The following is a 23,220-nucleotide window of genomic DNA, read 5'->3' as shown; positions in this document are numbered from 1 at the left end:
GCTGTGAGGACATAAATAAAACCCATCACTAAGAGACTTTTGGAGAGAGAGAGAGAGAGAGAGAGAGAGAGAGAGAGAGAGAGAGAGAGAGAGAGAGAGAGAGAGAGAGAGTAGGACTACAGTACAGAGATCTGACAGAACCAGAAGATAAGAGATATGAAAAAAAAAGTCATTTACAAAACGAAAAAAAAAATAATAAGGTAAGACTGAGAGAAACGGTAAAGAAAACGGATAATGGGGCTCAGCTAATAGAAAGTGTAAAAGAAAACGGGTAATGGGGCTCAGCTAATAGAAAATGTAAAAGAAAACGGATAACGGGGCTCTGGATGAAAACGAGACAAATGGTTACACTAAAACATAGCGACAGATCTATGACCGAAAAATCTAAAGGCTATTTAAAGGCCCCCCTCCCCCCCACATACCCCCCCAACCCCAGGACTCTCCCACCCTCACCCACCCACCACACGTTATATTTCCACCTCCAAATGCAACACAGCGAAATGTCTTTCTTTTTTTTGATATATAAATCGATTGATATAATAATAATTGGTCGACACTCAGGCATCATAATCGACGTGTATATATATATATATATATATATATATATATATATATATATATATATATATATATATATATATATATATATATATATATATATATATATATATATATATATATATATATCTTCTCGCCATTATAGCTTATAGATCACCTCATAGAGCTAGCTTTAATGGGGACTGAGGGAGGGTAAAGGGAAAGGTACACCCCATTCTGGGTTAGAGAAATGAATCTCACAGATGTGATTATTGTGATGTGGGCTGACTCTCACTAGGTGTGTGTGTGTGTGTGTATGTGTGTGTGTGTGTGTGTGTGTGTGTGTGTCCGTCGTCCGTCCGTCCCAGATCCGTTGCCTTAGACGGAGCTCGCCGCCTCCCATGGATCAATTCCCTCCCCCTCTCACCCCACACACACACACACATACACACACACACACATACACCACCTCACGTTCCTGGATCGTCAAACCACCCCACACCCATTCCCCACCATCACCACCGCCTCGCATCCTAGGATCAAACCCCCTTCCTTCCTTCCCCTCCCTCTTTACCTATTACCTTTCCCCTCCCCTTTCCTCCTCCTCCTATAGCGTCACCTTCACCCCCTCCCGAATCATGTTTCGCCCGTCACCCTCACATCTCAGGATCACTTTACCCCGTCAAATCAACCCTTTCCCCGTGTCTGTCACTCTGTCCGTTGTCTCTGTCTGCCTGTTGTCTCTGTCAATCTCTGTCTTTCCCACCATAATCCCACGATCATCCTGCTCCCTTGACCAAGATTATCTCGAGAATGATTAAGGGAAAAACATCCAATTATCAGATAATCTCTACGCGAATGAACTCGATGATTATGACACCTTTGAAGATGTTATAGTCATATAACTCCACTCGCTGCATGATAATTCCCTCCCCCCAAAAAAATAATCAGTGATAATTATCCTAATATTGAACACACACACACCCTGGGATAAATCAGCGATTCTTTGATAATCATCACATACGTTCATCTCTGTTTCGCAAATGATTATTCGATTATCATCAGTAACTCCCTGGTTATCGCATGCCCAAGATTATAATTATCATCCAGTTCGTAAATATCGAATTTACTGCTTTTTTTTAATAATCCCTTTCCTCAAAATATCGGCGGAAATATCGTAAAGAATAATTAAGGTCATGTGGAAAGTAAATTGATGATAAACGGGGGAAGTAAAGGGTCGATTAATAAGGAAAACAGGATAATTGACGTTAAATGAGTAGATACAGTGAGAGAGGAAGTAGATAATAGGATCAAACGGGGGGGTAAAACGAATTGTGGGGGCCTGGAACGTGTTCGAGGTGAGAAATGGTATGGAACCCGGAGTTAATGAGATGCTGGGAGGGCTTCCGTTTTGGTAGGGTTACGTTCTGGTGTCGGGCCACCAGTCTCTCCTCCCCTCTCTCACTGGCACTCTCTCTCTCTCTCTCTCTCTCTCTCTCTCTCTCTCTCTCTCGAGAGAGAGAGAGAGAGAGAGAGAGTGTCTGTGTACCAGCAACCCCACTCCCACGTACAAAAGATTTTGAAGGCAAGTGTTTCTGGCGGAGAGGAACACTTCAGTGTGTCCTTACTAAGCAACACAGCAACACAATGGTGTTTTTCTTCTCTTTTTTCTTTTTAAGTGGCCATCTATTCTAATAGGAGGTGACTTCATATCATAACCCCCCCCCATCCACCCCTTTAACATATACGATCCCCATTAAATAATAGACTCCAGGGAATAATTAGGCTGAATACAAAAAAAAAAGAGAATCCCAATTATGGATTGAACATTATAATTACCTTAATGAAACCCCCTGATAAATGGATATCCCCATTACTGTAAATCTAATTAGTTTATCCCCATTATATCAAATTCCCACTAGGTGAAATTTCCCCCTAATGAATTAACTCCTGAATAAATGATATCGAAGGTAAAACTGACAACCCTCTAAAAAAAAAATAACTATTAAATGAGAATTATGCCATTGCTTTAGGGTAATTAAGACAAGACTTAATGGAGCTAGTGACTTAGTTTTAATGGCAATTTAAGTGGAAATCAAAGTACCATTAGACTAATTACTCTCAAGAGTCAGCTGGTTGGAATAGCAATGGTCGTTATCAGAGGTTATTTGATGACTCTATGATGCGTGAATGATAGCAAATGTCTAACGAGGTGATCGTTCAACGACGCCTGGTGTCAGGTTCAACGAGAAACCAAAATAGGAAATAAACGAGAAGCGACAGATTTTGAAAGCTTTTAGAACGAGACGCCAACGACTGCTGAACGACGTTCAACGAGAACCCAATAGGAAATAAACGAGAACGACAAGAGAGAGAGAGAGAGAGAGAGAGAGAGAGAGAGAGAGAGAGAGAGAGAGAGAGAGAGAGAGAGAGAGAGAGAGAGAGAGAGAGAGAGAGATGGTTAACGAGATTTCCCGAGAGACATCTCTCTAAGTCTCGCACAGGTGAGAAGCATTACCAGGGTGTCGTAGAGGTGTGTGTGTGTGTGTGTGTGTGTGTGTGTGTGTGTGTGTGTGTAGGTATATACCTTTGTGAATATAAATGAATTATCCCCTATTGGTATATACGTGGGGGAATGGGGGAGAGACTCAACCACACAGATGGGGCCCCATCCCTCTCTCGTCTTTCGTGCACACACACACACACACACACATATATATATATATATATATATATATATATATATATATATATATATATATATATATATATATATTATAATTCATATGCATTTTTGTTGATATCATGAAGAAAATTCAGGATACAAAACCGCTGGCATTATTCAGAGGGTGAAACACATAAGAGTTCTGGAGAACAGAGAAGAAAAACTATTTATTCAACCTAGATACAAGGGCAATAAGGGAAATATATGGCTGCAACAACACGCGAAAAAAGCGCCATTTTCTCGCCACAGTTCGCGCCAAATTAGCGCCCCGGAGACATCTACGTGAAACAGGTAAATATATGAAAAAAAAAAGAGTAGAAATGTATGTGTGTGATGTATGATTATCATCTGGGGGGACAAACAGAAGGAAGAGAATAGCTGAACCAAATAATTTCTTCTTTTTTCTCTTTTTTTTGTGATGACTTTTCAAAGGATAGGAAATAAATAGCTGAAGTTCTGTTGGGGGTGGAAGGTGGAGGGGTATTCCTGGTGGATGATCTCCTGGGTGAGGGGTATTCCTGGTGGATGATCTCCTAGGCGAGGGGGTATTCCTGGTGGATGATCTCCTAGGCGAGGGGGTATTCCTGGTGGATGATCTCCTAGGCGAGGGGGGTATTCTTGGTAGATGATCTCCTAGGCGAGGGGGTATTCCTGGTGGATGATCTCCTAGGCGAGGGGGTATTCCTGGTGGATGATCTCCTAGGCGAGGGGGTATTCCTGGTGGATGATCTCCTAGGCGAGGGGGTATTCCTGGTGGATGATCTCCTAGGCGAGGGGTATTCCTAGTGGATGATCTCCTAGGCGAGGGGGTATTCCTGGTGGATGATCTCCTAGGCGAGGGGTATTCCTGGTGGATGATCTCCTGGGTGAGGGGTATTCCTGGTGGATGATCTCCTATGTGAGGGGTATTCCTGGTGGATGATCTCCTAGGCGAGGGGGTATTCCTGGGAGATCGATCTCCTAGGCGAGGGGTATTCTTGGTGGATGATCTCCTAGGCGAGGGGTATTCCTGGTGGATGATCTCCTAGGCGAGGGGGGTATTCTTGGTGGATGATCTCCTAGGCGAGGGGGTATTCCTGGTGGAAGATCTCCTAGGCGAGGGGGTATTCCTGGTGGATGATCTCCTAGGCGAGGGGTATTCCTGGTGGATGATCTCCTAGGCGAGGGGGTATTCCTGGTGGATGATCTCCTAGGCGAGGGGTATTCCTGGTGGATGATCTCCTAGGCGAGGGGGTATTCCTGGTGGATGATCTCCTAGGCGAGGGGTATTCCTGGTGGATGATCTCCTGGGTGAGGGGTATTCCTGGTGGATGATCTCCTATGTGAGGGGTATTCCTGGTGGATGATCTCCTAGGCGAGGGGGTATTCCTGGGAGATCGATCTCCTAGGCGAGGGGTATTCTTGGTGGATGATCTCCTAGGCGAGGGGTATTCCTGGTGGATGATCTCCTAGGCGAGGGGGGTATTCTTGGTGGATGATCTCCTAGGCGAGGGGGTATTCCTGGTGGAAGATCTCCTAGGCGAGGGGGTATTCCTGGTGGATGATCTCCTAGGCGAGGGGTATTCCTGGTGGATGATCTCCTAGGCGAGGGGGTATTCCTGGTGGATGATCTCCTAGGCGAGGGGGTATTCCTGGTGGATGATCTCCTAGGCGAGGGGGTATTCCTGGGAGATCGATCTCCTATGCTGAGGAGGAGGACCACGAGCAAGATCGACATAGTCTTCCTCCCTCTATCAATTGCGATGCTCCAGCATTTCTCCCGACACGCGTTTGTCTCCCTCTTCTTATTCCTTCTATCTCCCTCTGCTTCCTTATCGCCCCCTCCTCCATCCCTTTTCCATCTTCCGTCTCTATTGATCACCTCCTTTTCCACCGCCTTCCGTTCCTTATCTCACTCCCTCACATTTTTTTTTTCCCTAACACTCGTTCTCTCCATTCTCTCTCTCTCTCTCTCTCTCTCTCTCTCTCTCTCTCTCTCTCTCTCTCTCTCTCTCTCTCTCTCTCCCCCCCCTTACCAGATTACTTCTCTTCCTCCCCTCCCCTACCCCACCCTCTAACTTCTCTCTCTCTCTCTCTTTCTCTCCCTCAGTTAAGGTCTATAAATTTCTCCCTAAGTCTTGGCCACCCTATCCTCAAACTTCCTCCCTGCATCCTTAGTCAGTCCCTTTCTTTTTCCTTTCTTTAGCCCCTTCAGGCTCTGCCAAGAATGATTCTTAGATAACCTCAGCTGTGTGTGGGTGGGAGGAAGGGGTTATATAGCTTACCCTGCACATACTTTTTTTTTATCTGGTAATATGTTAGCTTTTTTCCTTCGAGTACCTGGGTTCTTACCAAAGCTCTCTCTCTCTCTCTCTCTCTCTCTCTCTCTCTCTCTCTCTCTCTCTCTCTCTCTCTCTCTCTTTCATAGTACCTTGAGTTTTCCCCACCTTGTAGCTCGGTTTCATCATAGCTTCGTGTCTCCTGGTAACATTAGCTTTCCTCCCAGCTAGCTGTCTTTCACTAGATAACAGCTACTTTAAATGTGTCGTAGCTTTCCTCCCAGCTAGCTGTCTTTCACTAGGTAACAGCTACTTTAAATGTGTCGTAGCTTTCCCTCTTTTTAGCTTCTTTTTCTGTGTGTGTGTTCCTTCTTGAAGCACTACTCTCTTTTTTCTTGTACTTTCCTTTAAGACAGCCTTTTTTTTCTCCCTAGCCGTAGCTTTTTATCTGTTCTAATCTTTTATCTTTGTGTCTCCGAAGCTTTTACGTTTTCTTAGCTAAGGCTGACTGCGTCTTCTTCTTCTCTTCCTGAGCCTCCCCCATGTGCCTCAGTGCCACAGTGACGCTGTCCACCAAGTCGACGAGCCTGGCTCTCTCTCTCTCTCTCTCTCTCTCTCTCTCTCTCTCTCTCTCTCTCTCTCTCTCTCTCTCTCTCTCTCCAGAGTGCTACGGCCGTCCCTTTAACTAATTGATTCTTCATCTCAAACCTCCTCCTGCTCCTCCTCCGCCTCTTCTTCCCCCCAACTCCCTCCCCTCTCGCCCTCTTCTCCTCTCCACCCCCACCTAGTGGAGGTGACTGGCTTTTCACTCCTCTTCCCCAACGTACACACACACACACACACACACACACACACACACACACACGCACACACACACAAGAAGCTGAGGGCTACAGCAAAATATGTCCCCCTTTGGAGAAGAGAGAAGAGAGAGGGGAAAGAGCATGACTTCATCACAATCTTCAAGTTTCTTAAAAGTTCGAGGAGGTCGACATTTGACCTCTCGCAACGAGGGTAGGCCATGACAAGACGCTGGACGACAACCTTGTTCCAAAGGAAAAGGACGCGAAGAAGTACTGTCAGGGTGGCGGATGGCTGGAAACACACAAGGGTGACCAAGGGAAACTGTTAACGCCAGCAGTTTACAAGGATCTTAGAAGGCTGTGCTGGAAGGTTTTTTGGGGAAAAGTTCAAGGAGACGGGGCGCGCCGCCCCCCCCTGGACGGGTCCCCCCCCCCAGCGGAGAGCTACCTCACCATGTTACACGCGTCGGTAATTACCTTATAACACCCCCCCCCCCCCCCCCCCCCCGGCAGGAGCAACAGACAGAACCCGACGGTGCGCTGTGTATGGTCGTCCTCCTTCACCTCCTCCCTCCTCACTCCCTTCATCTTGCTACATCTGTAGGGGCCTTTCGCTAGAAAGAACTTCAAAAATGACTAGACAGTCTATCCTCTCTCTCTCTCTCTCTCTCTCTCTCTCTCTCTCTCTCTCTCTCTCTCTCTCTCTCTCCCCAAAATCTTTCGCTCAGCACAAAGGGGGGGGGGGGGGGCACAAACTCTATTAGCATCAAACACGAACCTTAATGGTTCTTGTTAGATGCGAGACGGGACTCACCTATGAAAAGCGCCATACCTTCATATTCGTCTCTCTCTCTCTCTCTCTCTCTCTCTCTCTCTCTCTCTCTCTCTCTCTCTCTCTCTCTCTCTCCCAGTCAGACTCGATCTGTCTATCTGGAGCGGTTCGCGGTTAACAGAGTTCTCAGGTTCGCGGGTTCGACCCTCCGTCCCACACGAGTTCAAATCTAAGATCTCTCCTCTCTGAGGAGAAAGAAAGCAGGCATTTGAATCCCCCTTCCCCCCCTTGGAATAGAGTTTTGTCAGCTTTCAGAGCTCGTGTGAAATAAAGTTTCAAAATCCCACATACAGACATCCAAAGTTTTCTATATCTGTATAGGAAGAGCCAAAGTTTCCTACATACTTCGACTCCGTGCATGAAAGTTTGCAACTTCTGTTTTCACACATAGAACAGTTAGCTACTGGGTTTCTATACTCGAGAGAAGAGTTGATGTTTTCTAACTTACTTTCTATAGATGTTCTACGTTTCATCACAGCAGATCTAATGTATTTATTCCTATGGGCCTCTCTGTCTTTTCAGTCTCTTTATCCATCTGTTTCTTGGTTCGTTCGTATGCGTTTTTGTTTGTCTGTTTATCTCCGTATATGTCTTCGCCTTGTTTGTCTCTTACGTGTCTAGCTGTTTGGTTAATGTTTGTTAATCTCTGAGTCTCCTTTCTTGTGTATTTGTCTGTCATCTTTTTCATGTTCCTCTTTGTTGGCTGACCATTTATCTCTGGTCACTGTGTTCTGTCTGTGTTCGTCTGTCTGTCTTTTCACTCCTCCGTCTGTTCAAATCACCAGTAATGTCGGTCGTATTTGTATAGAGGGAGAGTCTCTCTGAGTGACTGATGTATCCCACTATGTCATGACCTCCAGCTTGAAAGGTCAAAAGTTCAAAGGTTAGCACGGTGGGATGAGTGGAGTCAAGGGTGAAAATCGTTGAGTATATTTGGTACGAACAACCCCAACTCTTCTTCAACCATATGACCCTTTACTGCCCCCCCCCCCCCCCCTATATCATATTAAGCAACTGAAACGTTTCTAGTTTTGCTATTTTGCAGCTGAAGAATGCACACACACACACACACACACACATACACACACAAGAGAGGGATATATGGTTCAAATGATGAAGTCAACAAAGGGCTAAAGATCCCAGGGTTACGTATATTCAGTGGGGGGTTGGTGGTGGAAACCATGTCTGGCACTGAAGCCAGCCGGCATCTGGGAGGTATACGAGAACAAGAAACGAGTGTATCCACATCAGGGAAGTCGGAGGAGAGAAACTTTGAGAAAGAACACCGTAGACAAAGGCGACAGAAGGAAGACATTGCTTTAAACCAACTAATGTGGCTGAGGAACTGAGCAGGGAAGGTATGTAGAGGGTGACGTAGTGATGGCATATTCATGAGCGCCTTATTTCTTCTTTTTCTTCCCCTGTGGGAGACACTGCAGCCCTAACACCAGCGAGGTGGAACGAGGAAGACGTCCTAACCTTAACCCATATTAAGCACTTAGCACTAATATAGTGCATCTATATGCGACGAGGAAGAGTGTAAATACGCTTAAAAAAAGCCGTTCAAAGTAGCATTCGATGCATCTCTGAGGGAGGGAGAGTGTAGCGCTAAGAAGCCGCTAGAACTAGCATTCGGTGCATCGCTGAGGGAGGGAGAGTGTAGCGCTAAGAAGGCGCTAGAACTAGCATTCGATGCATCGCTGAGGGCGTAGAGAGTGTAGCGCTAAAAAGCCGCTAGAACTAGCATTCAGTGCATCGCAGATGGGGTAGAGTGTAGCGCTAAGAAGCCGCTAGAACTAGCATTCGATCTATCTCTGAGGTGGGGGAGAGTGTAGCGCTAAGAGGGAGTGGTAAAGAGCAAAATCAGGAAGTCAATGTATGGCTTAGCGCAAAGGACAGAGATCGAAAAAAAAAGAAAGTGATAAGACAACACAGATTCAGGGAAAGGAAATGGCAAAGAAGAGGGATTTTCAAGCTATGATAAGGGGTGGTGTGGCCACCTGGCTTGGGCCTTGGAACAAGAGAGTCGAACCCGGTCCAATCGGTGGGCTATCTACTACTGAACCTGCCTGCCAGCGATTGCATTACCGTCAGCGGAACGGAAAGGAGTACAGTCCTCTCTCTCTCTCTCTCTCTCTCTCTCTCTCTCTTTCTCTCTCTCTCTCTCTCTCTCTCTCTCTCTCTCTCTCTCTCTCTCACACACACACACACGCAGAGCCACAAAATGGAAACTCTCATTAGAACGTTAAGGATTGTGACTCTTATTGAGCTCCAATGCCCCCCCCCTTCCCCCTCCCCCCCCTACCCCATCCTTCGTAAGGCAAGGAAGTCTTCTGGAAGAGATACGATCCTATAAGGAATCTTGACCCCAATAAAAAGAGACCCCGATCTCTAGCAGCCATTATGTGAAGCTTGGATGGTTTGGTCCTCCTTAGAAACCAATAGCAGGTAATTCACAGCAAGTGATTGGCTTGTCTTTGAGTCTAAGACGGGTTTATGACCGGTTCTAATGGCTTGACATATATATATATATATATATATATATATATATATATATATATATATATATATATATATATATATATATATATATGAGATGTCATTATACAATCTCAAGAACACCTCTCTTTTTTTTTTCTTTGTCTTTTTTCTCATGGAGCTCCCGTAGTTTCAGGACTGCGCTGCACGCAGGAGGAGGGAAATGGAGTTCTTTTGGTGAATAGGGGTGTAGAGAGAGAGAGAGAGAGAGAGAGAGAGCTCAATCATCGCCACATACACGGGCCATAACAACTCCCAGAGACAACCAGAAAAAAAAATATATACATATATATATACACATATACCCTCCCCAATATTCCCTTTAACGGGAAAAATATATATATATATATATAAATATTTTTTTCCCAGGGGGTTAAAAAGAAAAAAAAAAAGAAAAGACTATATAGATCCCGCAGAAATTAGGCGGGCGCCGGTGAGTGCAAGGATATGAGGCTTTTGCAATACCCCCGTTGGGTTAAAGTGGCCTATACTGGATCACACACACACACACACACACACACACCATGCGACGATCTCCCTCATAAAATCCAGCCATCATGGTCCGGTGTCCTCTGCCATTCTCCCACCGTCCCATCCCATCCCATCCCATGGACTATCTCACATTCCACCTCTAGTCCCGTCATGCTCTTCTCCTATTACCTTATGTTTCATACAGAGTTTCTGATTCTCGAGCCAATCTCTGTTTTGCACAGGTTTCTGTGTCCTCTGGGGGGGTCATATGAGCCCCGTGGTTCGTTCTGTCGTCCGCTGTCTGTCGCTCCGGCCCATTCCCATCTGTTCCTTAATGCTATACTAACCCACCCCACACACCCACCAAGTCCCAGCCCTCTTCCTATTTCCCGCCAAAAAAAGACACAGACACACACACATACATCCCTCCAGCAATCCCATCCCAAGCATCCGAGACTCTAAACTCAAATCCTCCCTCCCTCCCTCCCCCAAACACGCGGGAGGACGGGATATAAAAACAGATATGCAATCGCGTCTCGGATGCTGGTGTTCCTAAGGCCTCGGTGCTTCGATGAACCCTCCCTCACCACCACCACCACCTCAACCCCATTCCCCACCCACCCACACCCATCTCGCGTGTATGCGCGCGCATGTGTTCGTTCTTCGTATATGACTTGACATTCGTCCTCACTGTATAGAGGAGAGGATACACCTATATACACACACCGACACCCCGCGGCCTGCCTGCTATACACACCCAGATGTGATCACGCTAGTAAACACGGGCGGTGACGTGTATTGCCAGGGCGAACCTATCTGGGTTTGCCATTTCTTGAGTCGCTGTTGTACATTTCGAGGAGCCTCTCCCTCCTCCTCCTCCTCCTCCAGGAGGTCTCCTCCGCCAAGCGGATATTCTGCATTGGGCGAACCTGTTTTTGAAAACAGGTACCCGACGGACGTCGGTGGTAGAGGCAACGTATGAGAAATCTCTTTAATAATCGTACGACCGGTGTAAAGATGGAGGACATGGCATGCAAGGGTATGTAGGAGAATATGTGGTTGGGAACGGGGGGTCGTCGAGAAGCCCCCGACGCGATCCACCCCTCCCGTGGAGGATGAGATGGACGCATCTTATCTTCGGTTATCTCTGGGTGTCTGTCGTATTTGGGCCGTCTGGGTGATCTTCAATTTTTAGGGGAATAACTGAGTTGTTTTTATCATTATTAATATTATTATTATTATTATTATTATTATTATTATTATTATTATTATATTTTTATTATTATAACCAAATGCAAATGCATAGCTTATTTACTTTGCTTATTTACTTGGCTTATTTCTGAGCTTATTCAGGCAGAGCTACTGGGGGTTACTGCTTATGTAGACTAAAATTACCATAACTGATTCCATTGTTTAGTTACTTTTGATTTTACTGATACAGTGAAAAAGCAATTACGGCCACTCTTGTCTTCAACCAGACCTCTCTGCACTATGTAATCCCAGTGTGATCTCTAGTATTTATAACGTTTTCCTCGTAAAAAAAAAAAAAATAGCATAGAGGAATAAGGGAAAAACTGAAATAAGTGGGATCATTTTAGCGCTAGAGCTCGGATCATTTTAGCGCTAGAGCTGGGATCATTTCAACGCTAGAGTTGATCCACATTGTGTTATCACCAGAAGCAGTTTCCATCATAGGATACGGAGGGACAGAGACTCCTACAAGCGTAGGATTGATTAGATCGTATCCTTAAATCAGTCAGTCAACCAGATACATCATCAGTCGGTATCACAATGACGTACTAAGCTTAGTAGCAAAGGCACCTTGGGCTTCTTTGAAGCGAGGAGAAGCGGTTCCACCTCTTCGACGAGACTTTACTCTCTCTGGTCAACTGATGGTCAACACAGTCTCGCCAAAAGGTAGTCATCTCGCGGTGTGACCTCGAGCAGGTGGACTCCGGTAACACCTGACCAATAGGTTTACCCAAATTGACGTATGAGCAGCCGACCTAAACACAAACATTTATGAGTTGTTTGCTGCTTCTAAGACAGGGTCTAAGGACAACAGCAAACAAAATATGTGCCAGTCGACAGCAAACAAATCATGTCCCAGCGCTGCTTCGCGTCAGGCTCCAGGTGTGAAAGACAGTTGTCACACATCGATAAAACTGTATTTTGAACGTTTTGAAGACGATGCAGTACGAATGTGCGAGTGTTTATAGCAAGAGGGATACGCACTTCTTCAACAATGCTTTGGAAAGTGGTCTAATGCTTCGCTTCATTGATTCTGAAGCTTCGAGAGACACAGTGGTTTGAAACACTTGGAAAGCGGTCTAATGCCTCGCTTCATTGAATCTGAAGCTTCGAGAGACACAGTGGTTCGAAACACTTGGAAAGTGATCTAACGCTTCGCTTAATCGAATCGGAAGCTTCGAGAGACACAGAGGTTCAAAACACTAAAACTGAGAGGGTTCAAAACACACAGGATATTCTGAATCAATATGACAATCATCATCAAGTCTTGGAAATCGGTTTCCTTATGGGCAAGAAAAAAAAAATGGTTAATTCTAGTGTTAGTGTGAATGTAGCGTCCACTTTTTTCTTCCTCATCTGTATTTTTTGCCCGGAATAATTCTTCTCTGGCCCTAATCTTGTCTTCCCCCGCTGGGTCAAGGAAGACCTCTGAGGGAGGGAGGGAGGGAGGGAGGGAGGGAGGAAGCGTTTTTGAGATTCTCTTGTGGAAGGCCACACACCGCCATTACCACTCTCCACAGAGCTGATGACCTACTGAAAAAATTTTGGCCATCAATCATGAGAGAGAGAGAGAGAGAGAGAGAGAGAGAGAGAGAGAGAGAGAGAGAGAGAGAGAGAGAGAGAGAGAGAGAGAGAGAGAGAGAGAGGCAAAAAGGAGATTGAAAAAAAAGAGCTAAGAAAACACTATGAACAAAACAACATTTCAGATTTCTTTTTTTGGGGGGGTGAGGGAGGCGGGGCCGCATCTCAGCGTGGGTGATGGTGTGCGAAATCTTGGATCTGTCTTCGTCTTCGGCTTCTTCGCCTCCTTCATGTCTTATATTTCCTATTTTTTTTGGGGGGGGGAGGGTCATGTCTCTCGGACGTGAGGAATTGTGTTCTGTTCTCAAGTGGAAGGGAAAACAACGGAGGTATTTCTCTTGTGTGTAATTATGGAAGGGGCCCACGGCGAGGGAGGGGGAGGGCAATGGGTGTGCTTGGTCTGTGGCCAGTGGGAGAGGAAGAGGTGGAAGAGGAGGAAGAGGAGGAGGGAAAAAAATAAGAGAGTGAGTTTTGTGGGCAATATTGTTGTCGGGATTTGAGGAATTACGGTATGTAGCAGCCAAGTGGAAGAGAAAAAAGATCAGGGCCAATACATCGCGAGGGAGAAAGACTCGCACACATACGCGAACGTCCGTCCACCCGTGGCGCGCTGGCTCACCCTGTGATCCACGAGGACCCGGGTTCGAGTCTTGGACGAGGAGGGTAGTCGGATTTATACACCAGTTGTTTATCCTCCCCTTCTAAGGGGCGCTGGCTGATGAATGGGTGCCCAGCGTGAGCTTGGGTGTGTGTGTGTGTGTGTGTGTGTGTGTGTGTGTGTGTGTGTGTGTGTGTGCTGGTGTACATCAGGTTAAAACATGGTATATATATATATATATATATATATATATATATATATATATATATATATATATATATATATATATATATATACAAGGTTATGAGACGGGGCAACATAAGTGTAAAACTCTTTACACGTAAAAGAAACACACACACACAGTTACGCCGTATGTGTGTGTGTGTGTGTGTGTGTGTGTGTGTGTGTGTGTGTGTGTGTGTGTGCAGACACTGCAAATCAATTAAAGTAACATATTGACAGCTGGCTTCCCCCCCCCCCCCCCATTGTCAGAGCATGAACCTCTGTAAACAGAACACACTGGCCTCTCTAAAACAGAACACCGACCTCGGTAAGAACACACACACACACACACACACACACACACACACACACACTCTCTTTCTCTCTCTCTCTCTCTCTCTCTCTCTCTCTCTCTCTCTCTCTCTCTCTCTCTCTCTCTCGTCCGCAACCTTCCCACTTACCTCTTCCCCTTCCCTCCCTTCCCACTCCTCTTCCACCAGAAACGTACAGGGGGAATATGTGAAGTGGATATTTAAGAAGTATATATATATATATATATATATATATATATATATATATATATATATAAAGAGAGAGAGAGAGAGAGAGAGAGAGAGAGAGAGAGAGAGAGAGAGAGAGAGAGAGAGAGAGAGAGAGAGAGAGAGAGACCCAGGTTTCAAAGATAAGCTGAAACTATGACATACAGATGCCCTTACCAATGCAACATACATTTATGCATTATACACCACACTGTATCATCCATTCACTTCAGTGACAAACACACACACACACACACACACACACACACACACACACACACACACACACACACACACAAATACAACAGTTCAAAAGAACGAAAAAAAAGAAAATAATAACACCTAACAAAAGACCTTTCAGTAAAAAAAGATAAAGAAATACTAGATGAAATTCTGCATGAATGGAAAGCCATCAGTCCAATATATAGAGACGAGTAGAATCGGGCAAATTAGTATAAAAGAATATAATAAAAAAAAATGAATAAACAGGGATTGTAATGTTGGCACGGACAAGACGATCGTAATGGCCTACGGTGTGACGTAACCCTGCGTCACGTAACCCCGTCTGTGTGTGTGTGTGTGTGTGTGTGTTACGTGATCTTGCGTCAGGCTACCCTGTGGCACATGCGCGAAGCGCCCGACCCCCGCCCCCGCCGCCCCTTCCCTCCCTCCTTCCCCTGCGTCACGTGACCGCGTAACACGGCGCCTTTGCGTCACGCAACCAAATGCGTCACGCAGATTACCGCCGCCACGCAGCCAATGCATCACGCAACCAAATGCGTCACGCAGATTACCGCCGCCACGCAGCCAATGCGTCACGCGGATCAGCGTCACGCAGATTACCGCCGTCATGCAGCCAATGCGTCACGCGGATGAGCGTCACGCAGATTAGCGTCACGGCCAAACGGTTCGTAGTTCTACTCCTGTCTACCTGTCTGTCTGTTCGTCTGTGTGTCTAAGATATTGTATAATACATCATCATACAAAAATGCAGCAATAGATCGCATAAACCATCATACAGCAATAGATCGAATACATCATACAACAATAGATCCTGTAAATCGTCATACAACAATACATTGCATAAATCATCATACAACAATAAATCGGATACATCATACAACAATAGATCGAATGCATCATACAACAATGGATCGAATACATCATACAATAATAGATCGAAATCATCACACAACAATAGATCGAATACATCATACAACAATAGATCGCATAAATCATAACACAACAATAGATCGAATACATCATACAACAATAGATCGCATAAATCATAACACAACAATAGATCGAAATCATCATACAAAAATAGATCGAATACATCATACAACAATAGATCGCATCAACAGATCAAATACATCATACAACAATAGATCGCATAAATCATCATACAACAATAGATCGCATGAATCATTAATACAACCACTGAATCACCATAACGGAAAACATCGAATAAATCACAATACACCAATACATCGAATAAATCACCAAACGACAATAGAACCGGATACATCATCATACAGCGATAGATCGCATACATCACCATACAATAGCTCGGATGCGTTAGCGCACTTCAATACATCGGATACAATACCCGGATCACAATCCTGCAAAATACATCGGTTCTACGCCCTCCCCCCCCCACCCCACAAACTACCGCGGGGTCATAACTACCCACCAGGGCAAACGAGACGAGCTTTCAGCGGGAATCGAACCCTAGACACACACACATACACAAGGGGGTGAACGAATGGGGAGCATACGCACCCACTCAGCCAGGTGCGTTGGCTTGCCCCTCTCCCACACTACCCTACTTTTGATTCAACGGCTCCCGCGAACAACCCAGTTCATACCTAACAACCTCCGTCAATTCGATGGCTGTTAACAACCTCTCCCCCTAACCCACCCCTACGAATAAACCATCTTGTATAAAGAATAGGCGAGTGGTGGAGGTGGTCGAATGAGGCCCAACACCGGTGGTGGTGGGGTGTTTAGCGCTCATGGAATGCATTCCGACGATGTGATCCGGCAAAATGCCACTGTCAAGGGGTGTAGATGGGGTGTAGGTGGGGTGTGGGGTGTAGGTGGGGGTGTAGGTGGGGTGTGGGGTGTAGGTGGGGTGTGGGGGAGGAAGGACTTGCTTATTTCCCGATGTTTGGCTCTCTCTTTCATTTCTCTCTCTCTCTCTCTCTCTCTCTCTCTCTCTCTCTCTCTCTCTCTCTCTCTCTCTCTCTCTCTCAGCTGAGCTCAGTGGAACGAAACGGAGGTACGATCTTTTTTTTGGCTCACTGGGCCAGTGGGCTCCCTCGTCTCACCAGGCTCAATTTGAATTCCTCCCTTTGGTTCGTCTTCTTTTTTTTTTTCCCCTCCACAGCTTCTGTTTCTTCACACTATATCCGTCTTGGATTCGATCCTTCTCACACTAATTACTAACCTCCACTTGGATTCCTCCGTAAAACTAGGTGGCATTTTGCATTCCTCTTTAACGCAAGCGTCGTGTTGAATTCATCCCTCACAACGGCACTAATCTTGCATTGACTCTTGCATTCCTGCTTCATTATTGCCTCATTATTATAACACCTCATTTTTAGAAATTCTCCTTTTTTTTTCTTTGGCCTCATCTTAGGATCGTCCTTCACACTGTCCTCATTTTTTTTTTTTAAATCACTCTCTCACACTTGCCTCATTACACTGACTCCCACAGACTCCTTCCTTGTGAGGGTTTCACTATATACCTCTTCCTTACACAGATCCTTATCTTGAGTCCCCCCCTCCCGTCACACTTGCTTCCCCCTTTGGGCTCCCTCCCTTCCTCACACTCTAAACTAATCTTAGACAAGTCCTCTCACAATGGCCTCATATCCCTCACTCACCTCCTCTCGGGGAGTCCCCCTGCAGCCATGGATCTCCTCATTCTGTCTTTCGTCTCTCATCTCCACTCTCTCTCTCTCTCTCATCCCCTCATTCCTTCCTTCCATTTCCGATCCGCCCCGAACCTCTGTACCATTGTATAATTCTTGGGCAATTTGCCAGTTACACGTGTCGCGACGGCTCGCGCACCTGTCGTCGTCTGCACATCTGGCATCAGCTATTGATGCCAACACACCTGCATCGACTGGACCCGAATTGACGATCAACTAGTCAATAAGTTCACTACAGCCTTCAGGTGCTGGTTATACCAGGTCCTCCCCCTTTCTTGGCTCTATATTCAATCGTCTATCCAGGAAATGTATCTTTTTCTATCGACGACACGAGTAGATAGACGGTCTATGGAGGATATAGATAATGAATAGCCTTCATTTTTCCCCAAACGTTGACGTCGGGTATAGAGATGGAAAAAAGGCGGGGTTATGATGGCGGGATGGGATTGGGATGTCGACTTCGAGAACGCTGAGTCCCGGTGTCGCAACCCTCCCCGCCTCGGGCCTGCACCTCAAACCAGCGACCTGAACTTCGTCGCATGACATGGAAGACAACACAATCACCATTCCCAGATTCCCGGCTAACGTACGGCACCCTCAAGTTCCCATTCCCATTCCCGGCTCATCCGCGGTGCAATGCATTTGCATTTCCGCCTCCCTCCTCCCTTCCTCACCCACCCAAACACACACCCACCAAGATGCATCTCTCGTCCCTACCTCTTCTGAGGGCGGCCTCCGTCAACGAGGTGTTCTGCGCCACTGGGGCGGAGGGGACAAGCCAAGATGGTCGTCTGGACACCTTCGCCAGAAACCAAAACACACTAAGGCTCCCCCCGTGAGATGATCACGTTCGTTGTTACGGATTCGCCTACACGAATCACAGGGGGGCGGCCAAACCCATTCGAAACGCAGTCGCTCGCCCTCAGCTACGAGGCGTTCGTGACAGGACCTGAGTCAAGTTGGCGCATTCTTAGAATACGGATCATTTTTCCCTCGACGCCCAAGAAGAAGTTCCTGTCGTCCACTGTAGCCTCCTCCTACTACAACAACAGCAGCAGCAACAACAGCGACTCTAAATCACCAACCTCTAATCACCTGCTATAGGTATCAAGGCTCCTCCCCCATCAGGAACACGTCCGACAATCAGAGGGCGTCATTAACAACGACAGTACCGAAGATAAGGACACCGCCATGCGAAGATTTCCCCCCTCCCTCCACACCCCACGAAGTCCCCTGGGGGGTATCGATTCCCTCATGGTGGTTGGTGTGTGTCACGACTCACCCTCTTAACTCGTTAGTCTTCTTCCTTTTCCTTTCCTTTCCCCTTTCCCTTTCCCACGTCGACGGACGGACGGACGGACGTGCGTGCGTGCGTCCCGACAGTATCATTTTCACAGTGAGTGGAAGAAAAAAGAAAGAGAGAGACAGAGAAAAAAAGGAAGACGAAAAACCAGACGTGAGATTCATCTAGCCCGATGACCCCCCCCCCTCCTCTGGACACCCCTCGGTCCACGTCCAACCTCGACCGCGTCCTTCCCAAACCCTGGAGGGCTTCTTCCCTCCCACCTGAAAAGCGACTTAAATGCTGGTACAACTGTCTCGCCCAGCGTTAGTGTATTTTACGTAAGTTTCCCTCCTAACGATAATATCATTTTCTGTGCTTCTCGTGCCACACAGCTTCACTCCTTCTCTCCCCCCCCCCCCCCCCCTACACACACACACACACACACACACACACACACACACACACACACACCCAGAAGGAACCAGCCACTAGAGCAATTCCCGGAATTCTGGAATTATCCCCTTCCTCGGCAAAACAGTCCCAGTCGTTTGGGAGCGTTCTGTGAGGCTGGGATATTCGTCCCAGGTTCCCTTGGGATTGAATTATCGAAGTACTCACGCTCGACTTGCCACGACTCTCTCTCTCTCTCACTTTCACTTAACCCAAGATCATATCTGTTGTCCTGGAAGAACGGAAGTTGATCATGTTGTCCGTCCTTCCAGCCACTGCGTCATTCTCTGTCGCACCAGCAAAACCTATTCAACCAATCAGGGTGATTTGGAAGGATTAACCTTGGATTCTTAACTGCCTCTCGTTTCTCCCTGACAGTTCCAGCCGCTGGAACACACAGTCTTGGGTTCTGCAAGAAAGAAAGAGAAAGAAAAAGGTTTTCTTCACTCATTACTTTGTTAAGCGCTGGACGACACCTGCTCTGCTCTGTTGCGTTCCAGGGAATTAGAGCATTGGGTTTCGACGGGTATTATACACACGGTTCCATCGCAATGTCGACGGCTCTTTTACACGACTCCATCTCGATCGCTGATCCGGTCCGTTAATCATCAGTCGGGTAGCATCCACCTCAAACGGTGTCGAACTCCAAAACGTCATCGGTGAAAAAATTTTTTTCGAACTCTCAACAACTGCAAACCTGCCTTCTCTGAAGTTCTGAAAGAACCCTCAAGACCAGATAACCTTTTCCATAATTTCAGCCGTTCTGCCACTGTCATCTGAAGGTGCTGAAACAGATCTGATAGCCCTGTGATGCGGTTCCTCAACCCTTCCAGCCTACGGAGAACTAATTCCTTTCGCCCCTGGAAATCCGTTCCAGTTCGACAACTGGTATACTAAGACCTTATGTGTGTGCAAGAACTCCATAACCTTCAAGAGTTAAGGAAAAATGATTGAAGTCTTTGATACTCTTTCCCTTCCTGTGACTATTTGGCTATTTCCAGACTTAAAAAAAAACCACTACAGCCTTTCCAGTCCTAAAAAAAAGGGGGGGTTGGTTTCCCTATGACACTAAAAACCTACCTTCTCTCAGCTGCAGTGAACCTATAGCACCTCTCCAGGTTTTCCAGGGCTCGGAGTAGTTCTTTCTATTGTGTAATCCAGGCAATCTTGTGCCCTCTCCCGGGGACCTACATATTCTCCTCTGGATCCACAACTCATCTCCAGATCTTCCAGCCACTCTCTGCCAACCGTACAGCCAATCTTCTTTCGATCTAACATACCTCGCCAGCCTTCACGGTCCTCGAACATATTCTTTTCCCCCCTTCAGTCCAGTAGATCCCCTACCATTCTCATGACTCGTTACATTCCTTTTCTTTTTTTTTTTTTTTGAAAGGTGAGTTAAAAAACACTTTCCAAACCATTCCAGTCTTTAAGGGGAGAGGGGAGGGAGGGGGGGATTGAGAGTGGGTGTGTGTGTGTGTGTGTCTGTGTGTGTGTACCTGTCCTCCTGGAAATATCCCTTCCAGTCCCTTTCCAGCCCCAAGGGGTACTTACCTGCGATGCGACCGTAGCGCTGGAACATACGCTCTACATCTGTCTTCGTACACTGGAAGGTGTTGAGGTTCCCCACAAAGGCCCTGGAGTTGACGGCTTGTGGATCCTGAGAATTGGTCTGGTTCCCTACCTTACTCATCTCGCACTACAAGCCACTCATCAACCCAGCTACGGTGAATCAACCCCGCATTTGACTCTTAAAGAACAACTGTGCTTAATCTACGACTTTCCTAAGATTCTCTGGATTTCTTCCAGACACGGCTGTCCGGATTTCTGAGCCACTGTCTTCCTGATTTCCAGATCTGAGTTCGTCACCTAATCTGAAATGGGAAAAACACGATTTGTCTAAAAAAATCGTTGGCAAAAAAATCTAAAAAAATGAAGTCTTATTTACAGGGAAAAGAGGCATATAGAGCTATCCATAAAAAATTTGTTTCAAGGAATTTGAAAAAAAAAAAGATTTGATTGGGTGATTTTTTGTTTTTGTTTTTGTTTTTTGAACCTGAAATTATCAATATAAAAAAAAGGAGGAAGGGGGGGAGCCTTATCCAGTGTTGCCAAATCAGTCTTGCCAAATAGAAAAACTCTGATAATCCTATATAAGAAAAAAAATATGTTGCTATATGCTATATATACTGAAATGTGTATAGGTATATATATATATCTATATATATACATAGACGACCCAACCCAACAGTGCATGAAAGACGATATACCTGCAACAAAATCAATTAATTATGTACAGAGAGGGACAGCCAGTCGTGCCCCATCAACACAGCAGTTCATGTGACATTTAAACGCATAATGAGACGCCCCAGACGCGTGGTGACGCATCAAAACGCATTAGGGCGTATTAGAACGCACATTGGCGTTTTTTTGTTTCTTTTTCATTTCTCACTGCTGAAAAGGGGGGAGGAGGGAGGAGGGGGGTGGGGAAGGGGAGATAGGGGGTGGGGGGATGTAGTTGTTGTTTTTGCTGTTGTTGTTGTTGTTGTTGTTGTTGTTGTTATTGTTGTTACCATGTTTGTTCCCAGCGAACGCAGATTTTCTCTGAACTGTCGTACGACTGTCGGAAATGAGTGGTTCCGTGTGGTTATGGCACCGTGGGGTGACTGTTGGACTGGATGACACAAGACTGGTTCAATGAGACGCAATAAACTGTTAAGGACACCTCACTGGAGAGTATCAGAGTGCGTAATACAGTTAAATAACTGTCTACTAACTCAATAGACTGTAGGGAGCTTTTTCCGTTGTTTAGGCAGTTACAAGAACTGCCATTTACTGAAGTTTGACCTATCACTATGCTCAAAGCAGTTAGATAACTGTCTACTAACTCAATAGACTGTAGAGAGTTTTTTTTCGATGTTCAAACTGTTACGAAAACTGCCAGTCACTGAATGTCGACCTATCACATAACTGGTAAACATTTACACTTCGTAACTGGTGTTTCCTGGACTGTAATATAACAGGTCAGTGACTGTCAGATGAGTAGCCTGTAACCAAAGAATTGCCTACTACACACTGACTGTTCTGACGTACCTTGACTGTTCGCTGACTGTTGAAAGATCCTCTCTGACTTATGCCATGACTGATAAGAAATGTCTCCCAAAGACTGTTGCTCACAGTCTTCTTATGACTGCTGACTGTTGATGCTAGAGACCCTCCAAAGGACTGTTTGGGACGTGACTGTCAAGCAGAAAAAGAAAATAATACCCCACTCAGTTTTACTGACTGTCAATTAAAAGGTTCAGTCACCAGTTAAGTCACACCCCCATCAATCAACAGTCAGTGAAATTTTTCTCTCACGCATCATTTAGAAAATGACACTTGGTAATGGAAAAAAAAAATTAATCACCAGTCACTTTTTCAAGTGACTGACTGTTCCATTTAACAGTCTCCAGTGAATGGAGTTACGTTTGAGTCATACATTTATAAATGCACCCTCCTGGGTTAGAGGGTACTTGACACTTAAAACTCACCAGTCACTTATTTCCGGAAACTACTTAACCCTTCGCTACTTAACATTTCGCCGTTGACAGTCACCACTTAAACCCCTTACCCACGAAGCTAACACCCTCCAAGCACGACCCTCGAGCGCGACGGTACGACCCTTTGAGTGCGACGGTACGACCTTTGAGCGCGACGGTACGACCCTTTGAGCGCGACGGTACGACCTTTGAGCACGACGGTACGACCCTTTGAGCGCGAGGGTACGACCTTTTGAGCGCGACGGTACGACCCTCGAACACGAAGGTACGACCATTGAGCGCGACAGTACGACCCTTTGAGCGCGACAGCACAACCCTTTGAGCACGACGATACGACCCTTAGGTACGATGGTCAAAGGCCAAACCATCATGCTCAAAACGTCGTACAGTTGTCCTTCAGAGGGTCGTACAGTCATGCTCTCAAAGGCGATCACAACCGCCGTGCTCATTTGAGTTGATCCTCCAAGAAGGCTTCCCGGAAACCACTTAATTGTGGCCCGAGTGGAACGAGCAGTGCGCCACCACAAACCACCAATTCAGGTGTCGTGGATTGAATGGGCGATTCAACAATCCCTTCCACACCTACCTACCCCATCTCTCCCCCTTTCCCCAAACCTCCCCATCACACGCACTCCACACTGTAATTAAGCAG

General features: G+C 46.1%; 1 protein-coding gene across 8 annotated transcripts in view; it reads right to left on the bottom strand.

Moving 5' to 3' along the window:
- Positions 1-23,220, bottom strand: part of LOC139746895 (uncharacterized) — a 589,528-nt gene that overhangs the window by 391,124 nt on the left and 175,184 nt on the right. For 6 of the 8 annotated variants that reach the window (XM_071658564.1, XM_071658571.1, XM_071658563.1 and 3 more), the window contains exon 2: positions 20,581-20,900. The exons of 1 other annotated variant lie outside the window; for it this stretch is intronic. In XM_071658564.1, the coding sequence (XP_071514665.1) occupies positions 20,581-20,719 (139 nt within the window). In that variant the 5' untranslated portion in view covers positions 20,720-20,900. Of the gene's footprint in view, positions 1-20,580; positions 20,901-23,220 lie in introns of those variants that run through there. One more of the 8 variants, XM_071658570.1, reaches the window with a different exon arrangement.

The sequence above is a fragment of the Panulirus ornatus genome, chromosome 66 (genome assembly GCF_036320965.1).
Source record: "Panulirus ornatus isolate Po-2019 chromosome 66, ASM3632096v1, whole genome shotgun sequence".
Lineage (NCBI taxonomy): Eukaryota > Metazoa > Arthropoda > Malacostraca > Decapoda > Palinuridae > Panulirus > Panulirus ornatus.
Note: the sequence above shows the minus strand (reverse complement) of the source record. Positions and strands in the feature narration are given on the sequence as shown.